General features: G+C 51.3%; 1 protein-coding gene across 1 annotated transcript in view; it reads left to right on the top strand.

Moving 5' to 3' along the window:
- The window catches only part of Trim71 (tripartite motif containing 71), a 60,397-nt gene extending 42,031 nt beyond the window's left edge, over nucleotides 1-18,366 (top strand). Inside the window, exons 2-4 of the mRNA XM_004662076.2 lie at nucleotides 9,890-10,057; nucleotides 14,154-14,288; nucleotides 16,840-18,366. Coding sequence (XP_004662133.1) covers nucleotides 9,890-10,057; nucleotides 14,154-14,288; nucleotides 16,840-18,291 — 1,755 coding nt within the window. The 3' untranslated portion in view covers nucleotides 18,292-18,366. The remainder of the gene's footprint in view (nucleotides 1-9,889; nucleotides 10,058-14,153; nucleotides 14,289-16,839) is intronic.
- The last annotated feature ends 269 nt before the right edge of the window (nucleotides 18,367-18,635 follow it).

Raw genomic sequence — 18,635 nt, forward strand, 5'->3', positions numbered from 1 at the left:
TGGCCTGCAGAGGAAGTTGGACCATTGGCGTGTCAGTGTGTCACTGAGTACATCGTTTCTCAATCTTACTCACGTTCTTTTCAGCGGGTAAACAAAATACCGGCTCCGGAGAATGCTGACCCGTTTTGGGAGTGTGTAACCGTGGTTGGCCTCTTGACTCCGGGACTCACTGTGTAGCTAAAGATGGCCCTGCACTCTATGCCTCCACGTCACGCTGTGCTGGGTATCGAACCCAGGGCTTTGTGCATGCGAGGCTAGCATTTCTGCATTTCTACCACTGAGCTACATTCTAGCTTCTGTTCCCCAAGAGCCCTTTGAGTGGCTTCATAGCCCTTAGAGAATGGGTGCACCAGGGACTCTTAGCCACTGTAAATGAACTCTAGGTGCCTGTGCCTCTTTATGCATCAGGCTTTCCATGGGTACTGGGGAATCAAATCTGTGTTGTTAGGCTTTGCAGGCAGGTGCCTTAACCGCTAAGCCGTCTCTCCAGCCCTTAAGTGTTTTTTTTATTTATTATCATTATTTTTAATAAAAAACAGCTGGGTGTGGTGGCGCACACCTTTAATCTCAGCACTCGGGAGGCGGAGGTAGGAGGATCGCCGTGAGTTTGAGGCCACCCTGAGACTAAAGAGTGAATTCCAGGTCGGCCTGGGCTAGAGTGAAACCCTATGTCAAAAAAAAAAAAAAAAAAAAAAAAGGTTGCACACATCTACCTCCCTCAGCCCAATGCTGATGGGGTTACTGGCATTCATTGTGGAGACCAAGAGGCCTCAGTCAGTCTCTACAGGCGTGGGGGGAACACACCCGTGTCTCAGACTACTCTCACCCAACCTGAGGCTCCTATAGCCTTTTTGGGCCCTCTTCCTCTTTATTTTGAGCCTTCCTGGGCAAGATAGGGGTCTGCTTTCTCTTCATTAAAATACATATATACATATATATATATGTGTGTGTGTGTGTGTGTATTAGTTTTTTGAGGTAGGGTCTCACTCTAGCCCAGGCTGACTGGAATTCACTATGTAGTCTCAGGGATTGCCTTGAACTCATGGCGATCCTCCTACCTCTGCCTCTTGAGTGCTGTGGTTAAAGGCCACCGAGCTCAAGCCCCACCTCCCTTTTTTGTTTTGGTTTTTGAGGTAGGGTCTCACCCTAGCTCAGGCTGACCTGGAATTCACTATATAGTCTCGGATAGACTCGAACTCATGGCAATCCTCCTACTTCCGCCTCCCAAGTGCTGGGAGTAAAGGTGTGCATCTCCATGGCCAGGGATGCCTCTTTTTTTCTTTTTTAAAAAATGGTTTTTACTTGGGAGGCGGAGGTAGGGGGATCACCGATCCCTGTGATTTCAAGGCCAGCCTGAGGCTACATATAGAAGGTCAGCCTGGACTAGAGTGAAACCCTACTTCGAACCCCCCCCCCAAAAAAAAGTTTTTAATTTAATTGAGAGAGAAGTAAGCACGTAGAGAGAGAAAATGGGCTTGCCAGGGCCTTCAGCCACTGCAGATGAACTCCAGGTGCATGCACCACCTCGTGCATCTGTCTTACTTGAGTCCTTGCTTTGCAGGCAACCACTTAACCGGGAAGCCCTCAAGCTGTCCCTTTTAACATATCCTGCCTCTGCCCAAGGGTCTGCACCCACAGTGTCTCCTGGACAGTCTTGTTGAGATTCTGGGGGGCTTCTCCTTAATCCGGGCACTTGGGAGGCAGAGGTAGAGGAGAATCGCCATGAGTTCGAAGCCACCCTGAGAATACAGAGTGAATTCCATCCAGGTCAGCCTTGGCTGGAATATGGGACCTTACCTCAACCCCTAAAAAAACAAAATCCATATTGTTAGGGCCAGTTTGAAAATGTATAATTTACATAGGCGTTCATCTCCATGTTGGGACAAATCTCTTGTATTTGTGTCTCGAAGCCCGCATGGGCTGCTCATTAAGACATCGGGGTCAGATGCGGACCAGGTGGCAGCTGGGACACTAATGATTTCGCCGTGCTTTGTGTTACCGCCGCCTGCCTGCCGAGCTGTAAATCGGACTTGGGCCTCGCTCTAATTTTCCTTCTCTCGCTCGCTCTCTCGCGCTCTCTCTCTAGCCTCCAGGGAGTTGGTCCTTGCTTCCATCTTGCAAGATGGAAGTTAAGATAATATTTATAGTGGAGGGCAAAGGAAAAATAATAACTACCTAATGGGAACATTGTGGAAGACCAGTAGCAACCTATTATAAGTAAATTATGTGGGGCCATTGGAGTTAACTCATTTATGGGCTCAACGAGCATTTATTAGGTCCTTGTAGGAAGAGTGCCAAGGCGGAGGCTCGGCTCCAAGCCTCACCCTGTTGGCACTGAGCTTGTGGGTGGCTGCTTTTCCTTTTATTGGAGGTGTAAGTGTACAATTTGAGTTTGATTATACGTACCTGTGCGACCACCCCTTCCATCACCATCCTAGGACAATTCCTGGGGGGGGGGGTCCTCATTCCAGCCCACCCACAACCTTGTTTCCACCTGAAGCTGCCATTCTCTTCGTTTTCTACCTTAAATAGTCCCTTCAAGTACATGGAATTGGGCTGTGTTCTCTTTGAACACCAGCTTTCTTTTTGGAAGGTTCACCTTTGCGCTTGTGGCGATCAATCAGTAATCCATCTCCTGTATCTGTTGGTGTTGAAATAAACGTATATATGTGTTTTGTTTTGTTTTTTAAGCATTGTCTCTTTTCCAGGATGGCCTCAAACTCAGGTGATTCTCCCGTGCCTCCTGAGTGCTGGGATTAAGTTAACGGCATGCACCACCACACCTGGTTTATTTATGTGTTGGGGCGCACCAGCTTGTCTTGCCCACAGCAAACAAACACCAAATGCTTTAACAAACCCTCTTTGCACCTGGCTTATCTGACAGCTTGGGAATAAATAGAACCTGAGCCAGTTTAGTAGGCAAGTGCTTTGAACCACCGAGCAACCTTCCCCGTCCTCTCTGCGTTACTGCTAGCTCAATTTTTGTTCTAGGAAAGGTTTGTTGAAAACTATGGGAGCGGGCTGGGCATGGTGGCGCACGCCTTTTATCCGAGCACTTGGGAAGCAGAGGTAGGAGGATCACCACGAGTTCGAGGCCACCCTGAGACTACGTAGTGACTTCCAGGTCAGCCTGGGCTAGAGTGAGACCCTACCTCAATAACCAAAACAACAACAACAAAAGCAGGGGCCTGGGGAGATGGCTAAGGGACCCAGGTTCGATTCCCTAGTACCCACGTAAGCCAGGTGCCTAAGTGGGCGCATGTGTCTAGAGTTCATTTACAGTGCCTACTGGTCCTGACACGCCCATTCTTCCCTATTATTAGAAACAAAAATCCATGGTAGCAGCAAACCATAGCACAATTCTCGAGCCATGGGGAAGATGGGTGCTCCTTCCTATGGGGTTGAGAAGTGCCTGAAAGGGACTCTGGAGAGAGGGGGACAGCCACACCTGCCTGAGCCCTATACCACACAGTTGGATAGTCAAAAACAAGTTGGAAATTGAGATCTTTTTGGGGAAGGCCATGTTCCTCAGAAACAGTTGGAGGGGCAGAATGCAGGGCCCATAGAGCCTCTTTTCCTCCCTCAAGCCTCTATTGGAGTCAGGAAGTGAACAGGCATATTATAACCCCCTCCTTACCTAATACAGGCTATTTTTTCCAAACAGCATTGGAGATATGTGGGTCCTGGGAATTGAACCTGGGTCCTTTGGCTTTGTAGGCAAACACCTTAACCACTAAGCCATCGCTCCAGCCCTAGCCCTGATCATTCTTTTAAAATGACTTTTTACTTTTTTTTTTTAATGGGGGGGAGGGGCGTCCTGCCTTTGTGTTAACTTCAGCTCACTGTGTGAACTTTTTGAGTCAGAGTCTCACTTGGGACTGTACCCCAGGCTGGCTTTGAACTCTTGGCACTCCCTACATCAGCATCCCAAGAGCCACCATACCCAGCACCACAGGGCACCTTTTAATTTTTTTTTAATTAAAATATTTAAGAGGGAGAGAGAGAATGGATATGCCAGGGTCTCCTCCGGCCACTGCAAACGAACTCCAGGCGCATGCACCACCTTGTGCAGCTGGCTTACTTGGGTCCTGGGGAATCGAACCTGGGTCCTTAGGCTTCACAGGCTTTGAGAGCTTTCAAAGCAGTCAGTGCTGAAGATGCAAATAACCCAGTCAGGCCTGATGTTTTTTTATTTATTTTATTTTTCAATGTAGGGTCTCGCCCTATAGTCCTAGGCTGGCCTCAGACTCAGAGCCATCCTCCTAGATCCTCCTACTGGGATGAAAGGAGCCACCACGCCCAGCTCTGCTCTCCCCCCACCAGCTGAGCCCTGGAGCAGGGAGTATGTTACACAGTCACTCACCTTAGCCTGCTTTCCAGCCTCAGTGTCTCCTCTTGTCTTAATTTTGGACTCAGCTGTGGCCATTTCTATCTGTGGTAATGTCACCTGGAACCGCCCGTTTTGCCGCCGTTCTTGATTGCTGTCCCAGTGGATGGTTGAAGCCGCCCACATCGCTGAGAGTGAATTTGGAAATTCCCGCCCTTTGCACCTGCAGGCGCAATCCCCCCCCCCCCCCAGTGATATTGCCAGATTGAAAGCTTGTTTGTGATTCCTCCATTTCCCCCCCACACACACACACCAAAGCCTGGCAAACAGGCTTTAAATTTTTTATTTAGCCAGGGATTTGTTCCGTAAGTTGATTTATTCTCACAGCAGTGCCCCCCCACCCCCGTGCAAGTGCACAGAAGGCCGTACGATTCGGAATGAAGTGATCTGTAACATTGTTAAAGCCACGTGAAAAATAAATCTGCTCTCGAGAAATTGAAGAGGGGCTGGAGAAATGGCTTTGCAGTTAGTGGTTAAGGAGTTTGCTGGCAAAGCCCAAGGACTCGGGTTCGGTTCCCGGTACCCAAACAAAGCCAGCTGTCACAAAGGTGGCACATGTGTCTGGAGTATGTCTGCAATGGCTGGAGGCCCTGGTGTACCCATCCTCTTTAACGTTCCTTTCTTCCTTCCTTCCTTAACTTTTTCTCCTTTCTTCCTTTCCTTCCTTTCGAGGTAGGGTCCCACTCTAGCTCAGGCTGGCCTGGAACTCACAGCCATCTTCCTACCTCTGCCCCCCCAAGTGCTGGGATTTAAGGGCGTCCGTCACTTCACCTGGCTGTACCCCATCTTCTATCTGCCTCTCGAGATGAATTGATTTAGTTTATTAGTTAAGTAAGTAAAACAAAATTTGAAGAGGCCTGTGTTGAGGTTTACCCCAGTAATCCCAGCACTCAGAGTGTCTGAAAGAGGAAGACCCAAGTTTAAGGACAACCTTGGCTGGAGGGGCCAGGGACTGTGGGACTAGCTTAGAGGCAGGGTCTTGGGTAGAATGTGCAAAGCTCCTTTCCCCCCATACTTAGTCAGTATACTTTGGGGTATCAGTAGAAATGGAGCTCCAAAGGGGCAGTTTTCCTCTCTCTGCCCTCTGCGCTCCAGTGATCTGCCCCAGCCTGATCTAGAACCACAAGCAGTCAGGTAGGATCTCTGTGAGTTAGAGGTCAGGCTGGGCTACATTGAGACTCTTTTCTTGAAATACACCCCCCTCCCCTCCCCCAAAAAAATAACCTAAAACACTGTTTAGGCGGTGGAGAAAATGGCTACAAGTTAAAGGCGCTTGTTTGCAAAATTCATGGCTGGGTCTCATCCCCAGTACCTGTGTAAAGCCAGGTGCACAAAGTGAAGTTTTTACCGCCACAGGAGACCCCCGTTGTTATTTGGGAGAGGTCATTCTCTTCTTTCACAAATAAAGTAAATTTTAAAACTTTCTAGGATCGGTGTGGTGGAGCACACAAAAAAGCAGAAAGATTAGTTAGTTCAAGGCCAGCCTGGGCTACTTGAGACCCTGTACCCCCCCAAAAAAAATACCCACTTTTTTTTTTTTTTTTGTATTTTTTGGTGGTGGTTGTCCTTTATCTTGAAAGAAAAGTGTCCTTTGTCTTTCACCAAAGAAAATAAATTTAAGTGGTGGTGGATGGATGGTCTCGGTTCCCTCTTCCCCAGACCTCCCAGATGCAGCTAGGGGTTGGGGGGGGGGGGTTCGCTGCACATGGCCTGAGCTCAGGAGGGCTTCTGTGGAGGGAGGGGCCTGCGCTTTATAATTTTGCCGCTGGCATTCCGTCTGTCCAGATCAAGGGGAGGTTGATTTGAATGTTCTCTAGCTTAAGTGAGTCTCCTCTCTGGGCTGGCGGGCAGGCAGGAGGCAGTCTCTGGCTACTTCCTACCGTGGGAGCCTCCCGAGATTCTTGGCAGTGGGTGGGTGGGTGAGTGGATTTCAGTCTCCCTCTATCCAGGCGGTCACCCGGATAGCGTTAGCTTGTGGGAGGCTAACTTTTAAACATCCTCAGGGATGGTGCACTATTTAAAAAAACAAAAAACAAAAACTGAGGCTATTGATACATTTAAGTTGGAGCATTTTGACAAACTTGAAAACACTTGCATCAGAGGCTGCCCTCCCTCCCTGCATAGGCGACTGGACTTTTAAACCTTTTCAGACCTGGAGATCCTGGTGTGCATGTCCCATGTTGGACCACGGGCCTAATAAATTGGATTCCAGAAGCATGGTACACACACGTTAACGAACAGAATGCTGCAGACTGGCAAACCCTCCCCACTTTGTGGTGTTATTTTTTTTTTCTATGTCCCCCCTCCGCACCCCCCAGGTTCCTTTCCTGCTGGGCCTACATTCCTAGGTCTTTGTCTCCGTCTGGTATTTTAGAAATTTTGGGAGAGGAAGGCAGAGAGGGTGGGGCGTTCTAGAAGCTGGGGGCAGGGAAAGGGGGTGGTCACTTGAGGAGTCAGAGGTCAAGCCAGCTCCATTTAGCTAGGACAGCCAGATTGTCGCCAGGCCCGAGGGGGCGTGTCTACGCATCTGCCCAGCGAGCCCCGAATGGGCTCTGGAATTCCCACCAGCAGAGGACCCCTTTCCATCCCTTCGGTCCCCACAGATGGCTGCCATGTTTGTGGTCTTGGGACCGTCTGTACTGCACAGATCCCTTCCGTCCAGTCAGTCTGCCAGCTGTTTCAGAGAGAATCACACCCATGTACGTATCAACCCACTTCAGTAGTTCTTAAATCGTGCTTTTTCAAAATTGAGATACGATGAGGAATTTCTAAACAAAGTATGAAATAACTTCCAAAGTTTTACTCCTAACTTGTAGCTAGAAGACCAAAAAAAAAAAACTTGCTTATTACCAGGTACACAAAGGATGCTCTTTTATGCATCTGTAGCTGTCACCAGACACCTGGTCCCTCCTCCAGCTTGGGCATCCCAGGCTGCAGGCACCTGAGTGTGACCAGGGTATTTAGATCTGTTCCCATCTCTCGGGGCTTGGGGGAATGCTTCCTTTAGCCCTGTTGGGATTAGGGTACCCTGCTCTTTCTGGCCACTGCATCTGTGATGTCCAAGACACCCCCACATCCTCTGGGACTTCTCCTGGGTCCAGCATCATAGAGTATAAACTCTATTTCTGTGCTCACCAGCATCAAGGCCAGGAAGTTCCTTAGCCAGTTATTGGCACAGCCACAACCTGGAGCCTAACTTCCTGGCTCAACCCCCCCCCCCCCCCAAGCCCTGGGATTCCTCTTGTCCAGTCCCCAGAGAGGGGAGGAGGGGGTTGCTGGGATTTTTAAGGTTGGCAAGGGTCTCAGACCCATGTCTGTCCCCCAGAGGTCAAAGGAGGTGACTGAGCAGATGGTCCCACTGGGGTCAGGTAGTCCTAGCTCAGGTTAACAGCCCAGGGGGGCCTGCACACCCACCCCACCCACCTCTCCTACCCACAGGAGACCCGTCTGTTGTTTCTTGCTTGGGCCTACAGCCTGAGAAAGCCTAGGTGAGAGCAAGCGCCCACCGTGGGCTTAGTGTTGGGTAGAAGGGGTAAGCCTGAGTACATTCAAAAGCCTGTTGTGTTTTAATTGAAAAGCAGCCTTCTGGTGGAAGGGTTTCTCACTCTTCATTAGCCTAGGAGTGATCCCTTTATTCCCAGGAAAGAATGCAGCCCAGGCTGCTGAAACCAGTAGATTTGCTTTAGCGCCCACCACGTTGTAAAGACAGGCTGGGAATTTTTCCTGGATTTTTTAATCCAGTTTAGCATATTTTTTTTTGGGGGGGGGTGTATTATTCAAGAGTTTGCTTGATGTTTTAGGGCTAACCTATTCGAAGAATCAGATTATCTCCAAAAGAGTGGACGTGGCATTTAAAAGCCATTGGCAGCAGAGCATGATGGCCTTTTAGTCCCAGGCTGAGGTAGGAGGATTGCCATGAATTCAAGGCACGCCCAGAGCTATGGAGAGAGAATTCCAGGTCAGCCAGGGTTAGAGTTGAGAACCTGCTTTGAACAGAGAAAAATGAACAAGCCATTGGCTTTGAGGAACTTAAATCCGAACAGTTTGTTCCAGCCCACCTTGTCCTTGGATCAAAAGTATGACAGTGCCAGCCGTGGTGGTGCACGCCTTTAATTTCAGCACTTGGGAGGCAGAGGTAGGAGGATCTCTATAAATTTGAGGCCACCCTGAGACTACATAGTGAATTCCAGGTCAGCCTGAACCAGAGTGAAACCCTACCTCCAAAAAAATAAAATAAAAGACAGTGAACAAAACTGGTAGCCAAGTCACAAACCACATTCTTTTATCTCTGCACAGATGTTGTAAAACCCTACAGTAATCTGATCCATTTTTTTTTATAAAATTAAAAACATTATCATAAACGTTTTCCTGTCTCTGGATCTAGACGCGTACGGGCAACCAGCGCGCTTACTGTGGGCTGGAATTGCCCTGCAAGCCTTCCTCCAGCCTCCTTGGGTATCTCTGGAAGGTGTGTTGTGCTCAGTGGAGTGGTGTCCCCCCCCCCCCCACATGCTTGCGTAGGAAGCAGCTCTTCAGCTGGTGTCCTAGCTGGGTGGTCTTGAGTACATCACCAGCTTGTCTACACGTGGAGATTTAAGTGTGTTCCGCTTGCACGTTCCTGTCGCGTGTCAGCCTCCCCCACACCTCAGCTGCTCTTCTGGCAAGCAGCCCTTGTCCTCAGCAGGTGAGGGGGTGTCCCGGCCCCCAGGGAAGTAATGACGCCTGGCTGCCTTCCAGGTTCCACTCCTCCCGGGAGTCATCTTGGCAGAGGCAAGGAAACCCAGAGGCGGGCCGAGCCCGAGGCTTTCTGGAGTGCCGGAGAACCACCTGGGCCGGAGCTGACTGGGGAGGGCTGGTCGCTTGTTACTGCTTGACCTTGCTTTACACGGAAGAGTGGCCACAGAAGCTTCCAGCTTATCCTTTCATTCAGACCAGGGGCAGAACCTTGGAACTTTCTGGATCATTCACTCACGGTGCAGGGAGCTAGCTGATGCTGCGTGCCTGCGTGGCTCGGCTGCCTTATTCCATTTCTGCTGTTCTGGTGTCTCAGCTGTGCTAATGACTGAGGCCAGAGTCAATTGTGGCACTCTTGTTATTTTTATTTATTTATTTATTTGTTTTTGAGGTAGGGTCTCACTCTGGCTCATGCTGACCTGGAATACACTCTGTATAGTCTCCGGGTGGCCTCGAACTCACGGCGATCCTCCTGCCTCTGCCTCCTGGGTGCTGGGTGCTGGGATTAAAGGCGTGTGTCCCCACGCCCGGCCGATGATGGCTGGCATTCTTGTGGGGCTTTCCCCTTGGTTTGAGGCAAAGGCAGTAGGAGAGGACAATAGAGGTATTTTTGGTTGTGTTTGCAGCTAAGGCTCTGAGGGGTGCTTGCCTGCCTGCTGGAGGGTGTTTTGGGGGGTCTGGGATCCAGAGCACTGCTGTGCGGCTTCCTCTCTCTCCCCTGCCGGCACGGCATCTCTCACTTATGACCGTCTGTCTTCTGGTCCGCAGGTACTGCACCTGTACTGCGACACCTGCTCCGTGCCCATCTGCCGAGAGTGCACCCTCGGGCGCCACGGGGGCCACAGCTTCGTCTACCTCCAGGACGTGCTGCAGGACTCGCGGGCGCTCACCATCCAGCTGCTGGCAGATGCCCAGCAGGGCCGCCAGGCAATCCAGGTTAGCTGTGCCGGGGGAACCTCCCGCCACAGGGCATGTGGGGGTCGGAGGGCAGAGGGCGGTGTGAGGCACCGAAGGACCTGACCCCAAGCAGTTGGTGGAAGAAAGGGTTAAATTTGACAAGCACAGTCTCACGAGGGAAGCTTCACGGTGGTGGGCGGTGGGCGCGCCTGGCATAAGCATCAGCTGGGCACCACCTCTGCCGCAGCAGCACAAGACAGCGGCAAGTGAGCGAGTCGGGCTCTGGCCAAAGGAGGTGTTCTGTGAACGCCCCAAAATCCATCCTCGGTTAACACTTCTCCAGAAAGGCTCTGCCTCTCCTGTGGGGTTCAGAATTTAGAAAACCACGGGGAAACTTTCTTTTGGGGACTCACTGTTTTTATTAATGCCGGTGGAGCAGGCTGGCAGGATTCATACCAAAGAAAACGAGAAGGAAATTCTGAACTACCTGAGAGGAGGAACAGAGAAATTGACTGTGCAGTCTCAGGCTGGCCTTGAACTCACAGGCATCCTCCTATCTCTGCTCCCCCCCCACCACACCAGTGCTTGGGATTAAAGGTGTGTGCCACATGGGGGGTGGGCGCCAGGGCCTCTAGCCACACCTGCACTACTTTGTGCATCTGGCTTTTCATGGGTACTGGGGAATCAAACTTGGGTTGTTAGGCTTTGCAGGAAAGTGCCCTAACTGCTGAGCCATCTGCAAACAAACTCCAGATGCATGGGTGGCCACCATTTGCATTGTTACATGGGTACTGGGGAATTGAACCTGGGTCCTTTGGCTATGCAGGCAAGTGCCATAACCTCTAAGCGGTCACTCTGCAGCATGAAGCAGAGGGTTTTTAAGGTCTTCTGAGGAAATAGGGAGGAGGAGGTTAGTAGTTATGAGGAGGTCCTGTATGGGACATCCATTTCACATGGAGATGAGAAATTATGCTGGAGCTATACCCTCCCAAGTATTTTGGTTTCCCAGATGTTAGCTTCTAAGGGCCAAGTACCTACTGGGCTAGGAAATTAACATAACAGAAGATGTTTGGATCCCAGGGCCCCGATTTGCTTGGGAGGCGGGGCTCAGAGACTGCCAAGGATCAAATATACAAAACACAAGAAATTATGGGAGTGCATGAGATTCACACCCACCCAGCATGGATGATGGCTGTGAAACCTCACCAATTCTGGGTGACAAGTTCTTGGAAATGGAAAATTTAAAAGCATGTGCCACCATGCCCAGATCTTTTTTGGGGTGGGGGGCTGGAGAGGGGCCTAAGGCAGGGTTTCTCTCTAGCCCAGGCTGATTTGGAATTCACTACGTAGTCTCAGGGGTGGCCTCAAACTCACAGTGATCCTCCTACCTCAGCCTCCTGAGTTCTGGGATTAAAGGCGTGTGCACCATGCCTGGCTTTAAAGGCACTTTTTCTGAATTACAACGTTGATAAGTTTCCAACAGAAATTGTATTGGAAACTGACCAGTAGTCTGAGATTGCTAATGTATGACTCTGTTATAACATCTCCTCCTGCCTCTCCATTTGATGGGGTGATTATTACCTTTTTGGGTGACTCTGGTAAAGGTGGCAGGTCAGAGTCCTTGTCATAAGTGACAGACAGTTGAGCTTGCTGGTGTAGAAGACTGAAAATCAAGCAGAGCCTGGACGTGGTGGTACACGCCCCAGTGCTCAGGAGGCCGAGGCCAGCCTGGGACTACAGAGTGACGACAGGTCAGCTTGGGCTAGAGTATATGTGTGTTGTGGGGGGACAGGCCATGTCTTTGGAGGAGAGGGGAGTGGGTTTCCTGCTTAGTGAGTGTAGAGTTTTGTTTTGTTTTAGAAGATGAATTAGAGAACTGGGCATGGTGGGAATGAGGATCAGATGTGAAATCTTCAACTCTGGACACTGCTCAAAACTTCCAGAGAGCCAGGCGTGGTGGCGCACTCCTTTAATCCCAGCACTCCGGGAGGCAGAGGTAGAAGGACCACCATGAGTTCGAGGCCACCCTGAGACTATTACATAGTGAAGTCCAGGTAGCCTGAGCTAGAGTAAGACCCTAAAACCAAACAAACAAAAAAAGATGAATTAGAAGGTGAATGTTGTACTGCTAGATGGAGGTGATGCTTGTAGGCTACTGAAAGTACAAAATATAAAATATCACCAACAATAATTGGTTTCTATGTGTATCTTGCCACAATTTATAACTGAAGGAAGGAAATGTTGACTGGCTGAGGTACGTAGGCTAGTGTCGTTTGACCAGCCCTGTGCACGGATTAGAGGAGAGGCTGTGGTTGAACTTGAGTGAGCTACACGTGTTGGTAGGCTGTCAGTGGAGATGGAATGACAGTGGTGTTTCCCCCTGCACCCAGTGCGTGGCTCTTTGCAGACATTACTTTGGGTTTCCCTTGGCTGAGGTGGGAGAAGACTGGCGACTGTCTGGAAGGTGTCAGAAGCAGCGGGGGCTGCGGGACTTGAACCCAGTCTCTTTTGCCTCCAAGCAAGGGTAATTCACCAGTCTTAAGTTGCTTAGGCTGTCCACGTTGTCCCTCGATCCCGGCAGAGATTGCCCACCTGTTGAGAAACCTGCCCGACTGGCAGGAGGTCAGAATCCTGATTGCGTACCTCAGTGTTTTGAAGAAATCCCTGTTGTTTTTTGAGACGTATCGTGCAATATTAATGAATGCACTGGGCCTTCTGTCTGGATTAATTTTTGATGAGCAATAATATGTCTGATTAAACTGGCTGATTGACTAGGCTGGTAGTGTAGAGGGTGTGTGTGTGTGTGTGTGTGTGTGTGTGTTAGGTCACTGACCACAGGGCCTCTGATAGATCAGGCAATATTCCCAGAATGCACTTGGCGTTCCGGCTGGGTTAAGTGGACTTGCTGGTGACTAACTGCCCGGTGGGGTGGCTCTGACCTGTTGGACACACTCTTGGGATGGAGTAGGACTGCAGTGCTTCTTCCAGAAGGCCAGAAAGTCTTGGTTTTTTGACGTAGGGTCACTCTAGCCCAGGCTGACCTGGAACTTACTATGTAGTTTCAGGGTGGCCTCGAACTCACCGTGATCCTTCCTACCTCTGCCTCATGAGCGCTGGGACTAAAGGTGTGCGGCCACCATGTCCAGCTCTCTGGAAGTTTTGAGCAGTGTCCGGAGTTGGAGGTCTCACATCTGATCCTCATTCCCACATGGGCAGTCACCAGGCTATGCTGCTCACACAGTGTGTCAGAGTATGCCCTAATCGTCTTGACTCTCACCATAGATGCCACTTGGGATACAAAGATATCCAGCTGTTGGCCCGCAGCTCCTTCACGTAGCAGATGCCACACTTTCTCTGCGTACCCACTGTGCTTTCAAGGATGTGGTCCCGGTAGTATAGATGTTTAGCTTTGCAGGTCTTGGGAAAACAGCTATAAACATATATGAGAAGTGACATCTATCCATGGACTGGGGAAATGGCATCGTGGTTAAAGGTTCTTGCTGGCAAGGCCGGCTGGCCCCAGGCTTGGTTACCCAGGTACCTTGTAAATCCAGATGAAAATAAGCGTGGCACATGCATCTGGAATTCGATTGCAGTGGCAAGAAACTCTGGTGTCTGAACCCCCCTCCACATGCACAAATAGATAAATTGAAAACAAGGGTGGAAGAGGGAGGGTATTGCCATGGGATATTTTTTATAGTCATGGAAAATGTTAATAAAAATTGAGGGGAAAAAATAAAAAATGGGGCTGGAGATATAGATGCCTCAGCAGCTGTTAAAGGCACCTGCTTGCAAAGCCTAATGGCTTTGTGTTTGACTCCCCAGTGCCCATGTAAAGGAGGTAGATCGTGCTGGACGTGGTGGTACACATCTTTAACCCCAGCACTTGGGAGGTGGAGTTATAAGGATTGCAGTGAGTTCGAGGCCACCTTGAACCCCCCACCCACCTAAAACAAAAAACCCAACTAGATCTGTGCATCTGGAGTTGCATATATAGTGGCAAGAGGCCCTGGCGTGGTGCCTGTTCTCTCATTTTTATACTCTGCTTGGAAGTAGATGCACACGCATGCGCACGCGCACACACAAATGAGGAGATGCCCTTTCCGACGGCTCACGGCGGTTTTTGGTTTTCCAGCTGAGCATTGAGCAGGCGCAGACGGTGGCCGAGCAGGTGGAGATGAAGGCGAAGTTGGTCCAGTCCGAGGTCAAGGCCGTGACTGCGCGGCACAAGAAGGCGCTGGAGGAGCGCGAGTGCGAGCTGCTCTGGAAGGTAAGGGGGGGGGGGACGCGCCACCCCCACCCAGCCACCATAGCCCGGCCGAACCCCGTTGGTCTGGCCTGGTTTTAGCTCTGGGGCTCAAGCAGTAGTTTTCCAGAAAGATGCAGGAAGGAGCTGAAAGGGTTGAGCCCGGGCGCACCGGGCGCCGTCGGTGCAGCGAGACGAGAAGCCCCGTCCGAAGGCCTTGGGCGGCCGCGACCAGAGGAGGCTCGGGGTCTCTGCCGGCCACTCTCAGAGGGGAACAATCAAAACTGCTGTGAGTCAGCAAGGCGGGCCGGTAGGAAACATCTTATTTTTGGTGTCCTGGCTGGCTGCACTTCCTGACCCCTTTGTGGCTGTGGCTAGCCGTCCTCCACTCGGGAGGGCAGTGAGAGCGTGTGCCCTTTTTCTTCCTGTTGGAGCAGGAAGGAGAGCTGAGCGGCCCTGGTGTGCCGTTCAGATAAAAATCAGCTGGAAGGACTGTGCCCACGGCCCCTCAGGTTCTGCCTCGACGACAGGAGCGGTCGCTACCAGTGGTCCTGTGCACTTAAGCCTTTATGGACACGTGTGTGTGTGTGCACATGTAGACTCGTGTGTGCATATGTGGATGCCCCTGTGTGAGGGTGCCTGTGCTTGCAGAGGACAGGGGACACCCTGTGCTCCTGTTTCTCAGGTGCTGTCCACCTTTTGTGGGAGCGGGGAGAGGGGCTGAGGTAGGGTCTCACTCTACCCCAGGGTGGCCTCGAACCCATGACAACCTCCTCCTACCTCCGCCTCCCAAGTGCTGGCATTAAAAGGCATGTGCTGCCTTACTCAGCTCCATCCACCTTTTTAAAGACTGGCTCAGAACTTACCAGGTAAGGCTCCACTTGCCTGGCCAGTGAGCCCCGCACAACTCCTCTTTCTTACCTTCCCAAATCCTGGAATGACAAGTGTCCTTTCATGCCTGGCTTTTAAAAAAGTATCATTATTTATTTATTTGAGAGGGAGGGAGACAGTGAGAACGGACTCGCCAGGGCCTCCAGCCGCTGCTGCAAACAATCTCCAGGTGCATGTGTCAACCCTGTGCATCTGGCTTATGTGGGTCCTGGGGAATCGAACCTTAACCGCTAAGCCATTTCTCCAGCCCCCATGCCTGGCATTCTTACATGGGTTCTGGGGTCCTCGTGCTTGCCCAGCAAGCACTTCACTGAGCCACCTTCCTGGCCCTGGATTGCTTGTTCTCAGTATTGTACTGTGGTAGAGGTGGGAGGGATCTCCGTTTCTGAAAGCAACCCCTTCTTGCTGCTCGACCCTGAAACGGTGGGTTTTCCATTTAGTACACCTCGCCACCCGACCTCTGCTGACCTCCTGAGGAGTTTGGCCTAGGTAGCTTCCAAGAAGTGGAGTCTGGGTAGGAGAGGTGCGTCAGACAGACTCCATTCACTCAGCGGATATTTTCCCAGCCCCTCTGTTGAGCATGGCATGGTTTTTTAGACACGCAGCTGTCTCCATGGGTCTGCCAGCCAGTCCCATGCCACCCACGAATGTTAATTATGACTAAAGAGACCTCTTCTTGCAATCCGAGAACTTCGCAGCGAGTGCTGCCACAAACCCGTTCTTCTGGATTTCCTGATGAAAAAGGCCTTTGTGTGGGCCGGTCTGTGGCCTTCACCTTAGCCGCTCTCCCTCTTGCGAGGCCACCTCGCTGTCTGTCTACACTAGTTCTTTCAGGAGAAATGGAAATTGTGTCTAGGACAAGCATGTTTGCATGAAGAGGCAGATTACCTCTTCCTCTTACAGCAAACTGTTTCTGCTTATCTAATACCTTTTGAGAGACACATCTCCAGACAGGCTTGTTTCTTCTTCAGAGGACTCCATCCTCTTTACATGGGTTTGTGACAGGGTGCCGTGTCACTCAGGACGACCTGGAATGTCTAATTCTCTTACCTACCTCCAAGCATGGGAGTACAGGCATTTGCCAGCACACCCCGCTTTTTGTTGTGGTCCTATGTTCCCGAGTCCTGTGAGTATCCCCTCTCCTTGAAGGTCAGCCTTATACTACATAGTGAATTCCAGGTCAAGCTGGGCTAGAGCCAGAACCTACCTCCCAACACTGCTCCCACCCGCCCCCCCAGACCCCCCAAAAAAGAAAGAACGAACATGGGTCAACATCAGTGGTTGAATCCACGGACGTGAGCTGTCAGGCTCCAAGGGCCAGTGGGGTCTACATATGTGAGCTGAGAGTCAGTTAAAATGCTGGAGACACTGTCTCTTTACCCTTAAACACGTGGTGAGGTTTATGTGTTTGTTTATATTTTGGGGATAGAGTTTACTATGTAACACCTGCTGACCTCAAACTCAGGATTCCCCCCACACACACCCTAACTGGTGTTTTATCAACGAGTTTGGGACTCAATCCAGGATTAGTGATCCAGCATTCATTCACCTATACTGTCTCCTCTAGTAGCTCCTTTTTGAGGGGTGGCAGGTGGGTCTTGATTTCATCCTGCTGTCTTTAAGGGTGCGTGCCAGCTGTGTTGGGCACCAAGCTCATGTCCCCTCTTCTCTCCTTTCCCTCCAGGTGGAGAAGATCCGCCAGGTGAAGGCCAAGTCCCTCTACCTTCAGGTGGAAAAGCTGAGGCAGAGCCTCAACAAGCTGGAGAGCACCATCAGTGCCGTCCAGCAGGTCTTGGAGGAGGGCCGGGCCCTGGACGTCCTACTGGCCCGAGACCGGATGCTGGCCCAAGTGCAGGAGCTGAAGAGCATCCGGAGCCTCCTGCAGCCCCAGGAAGATGACCGGGTCATGTTCACGCCTCCCGACCAGGCGCTGTACCTTGCCATCAAGTCTTTCGGCTTTGTCAGCAGCGGGGCCTTTGCGCCGCTCACAAAGGCCACAGGAGATGGCCTGAAACGGGCACTGCAGGGGAAGGTGGCCTCCTTCACCGTCATCTGCTATGATCACGATGGCGAGCCCCGCCACTCGGGAGGGGACCTGATGGCAGCCGTGGTCCTGGGCCCTGACGGCAACCTGTTTGGTGCGGAGGTGAGCGATCAGCAGAATGGGACTTACATAGTGAGCTACCGGCCCCAGCTTGAGGGTGAGCACCTGGTGTCCGTGACCCTGTGCAACCAACACATTGAGAACAGTCCCTTCAAGGTCGTGGTGAAGTCCGGTCGCAGCTATGTGGGCATTGGACTCCCGGGCCTGAGCTTCGGCAGCGAGGGTGACAGCGAGGGCAAGCTGTGCCGGCCCTGGGGCGTGAGCGTGGACAAGGAGGGCTACATCATCGTGGCTGATCGCAGCAACAACCGCATCCAGGTGTTCAAGCCCTGCGGCTCCTTCCATCACAAGTTTGGCACCCTAGGCTCCCGTCCCGGGCAGTTCGACCGGCCAGCCGGGGTGGCCTGTGACGCCTCTCGCAGGATTGTGGTCGCCGACAAAGACAATCACCGTATCCAGATCTTCACCTTCGAGGGCCAGTTCCTCCTCAAGTTCGGTGAGAAAGGAACCAAGAACGGACAGTTTAACTACCCTTGGGATGTAGCAGTGAATTCTGAGGGCAAGATCCTGGTCTCTGACACCCGCAACCATCGGATCCAGCTGTTCGGACCCGATGGAATCTTCCTGAATAAGTATGGCTTCGAGGGGGCCCTGTGGAAGCACTTTGACTCCCCACGGGGCGTGGCTTTCAACCACGAGGGTCACTTGGTGGTCACCGACTTCAATAACCACCGCCTCCTGGTCATTCACCCCGACTGCCAATCAGCCCGCTTCTTGGGCTCGGAGGGCACCGGGAACGGGCAGTTCCTCCGCCCGCAGGGTGTAGCCGTGGACCAGGAAGGGCGCATCATCGTAGCTGATTCCCGAAACCACCGAGTACAGATGTTTGAGGCCAACGGCAGCTTCCTGTGCAAGTTTGGTACTCAAGGCAGCGGCTTCGGGCAGATGGACCGTCCTTCTGGCATCGCGGTCACCCCGGATGGAATGATCGTCGTGGTGGACTTCGGCAACAATCGAATCCTCATCTTCTAGTCACATCTTCTGGGTTTCTGTGTTTGGGGTGTGCGTGTGTGCGTCTCTCTTTTTGTATTTCAAAGAAGAAGCAGTCTCAGGGAAAAATTGTTTTTTTGGGTTTTTGGGATTTTTTTTTCCTTTCTTTCTTTCTTTTTTTTTTTTTAACCAAGAACAAGGAAAGTACAACATTGCTTTAAGTCCTACCTCATCATTATTTTTTTACAGATGAATGTACTTACCTTTTGTACAGGGATTGAGCCTGTGAAGTGATAGTTTCTATCTACCTCATAAATCTTTGCATTTTCTTCTCTCCTCAGTGGAGCTCACATTCCCCTCTCCCCACATACGTGGGGGGGGATGCA

Source organism: Jaculus jaculus, chromosome 17, assembly GCF_020740685.1.
Source record: "Jaculus jaculus isolate mJacJac1 chromosome 17, mJacJac1.mat.Y.cur, whole genome shotgun sequence".
Classification (NCBI taxonomy): domain Eukaryota; kingdom Metazoa; phylum Chordata; class Mammalia; order Rodentia; family Dipodidae; genus Jaculus; species Jaculus jaculus.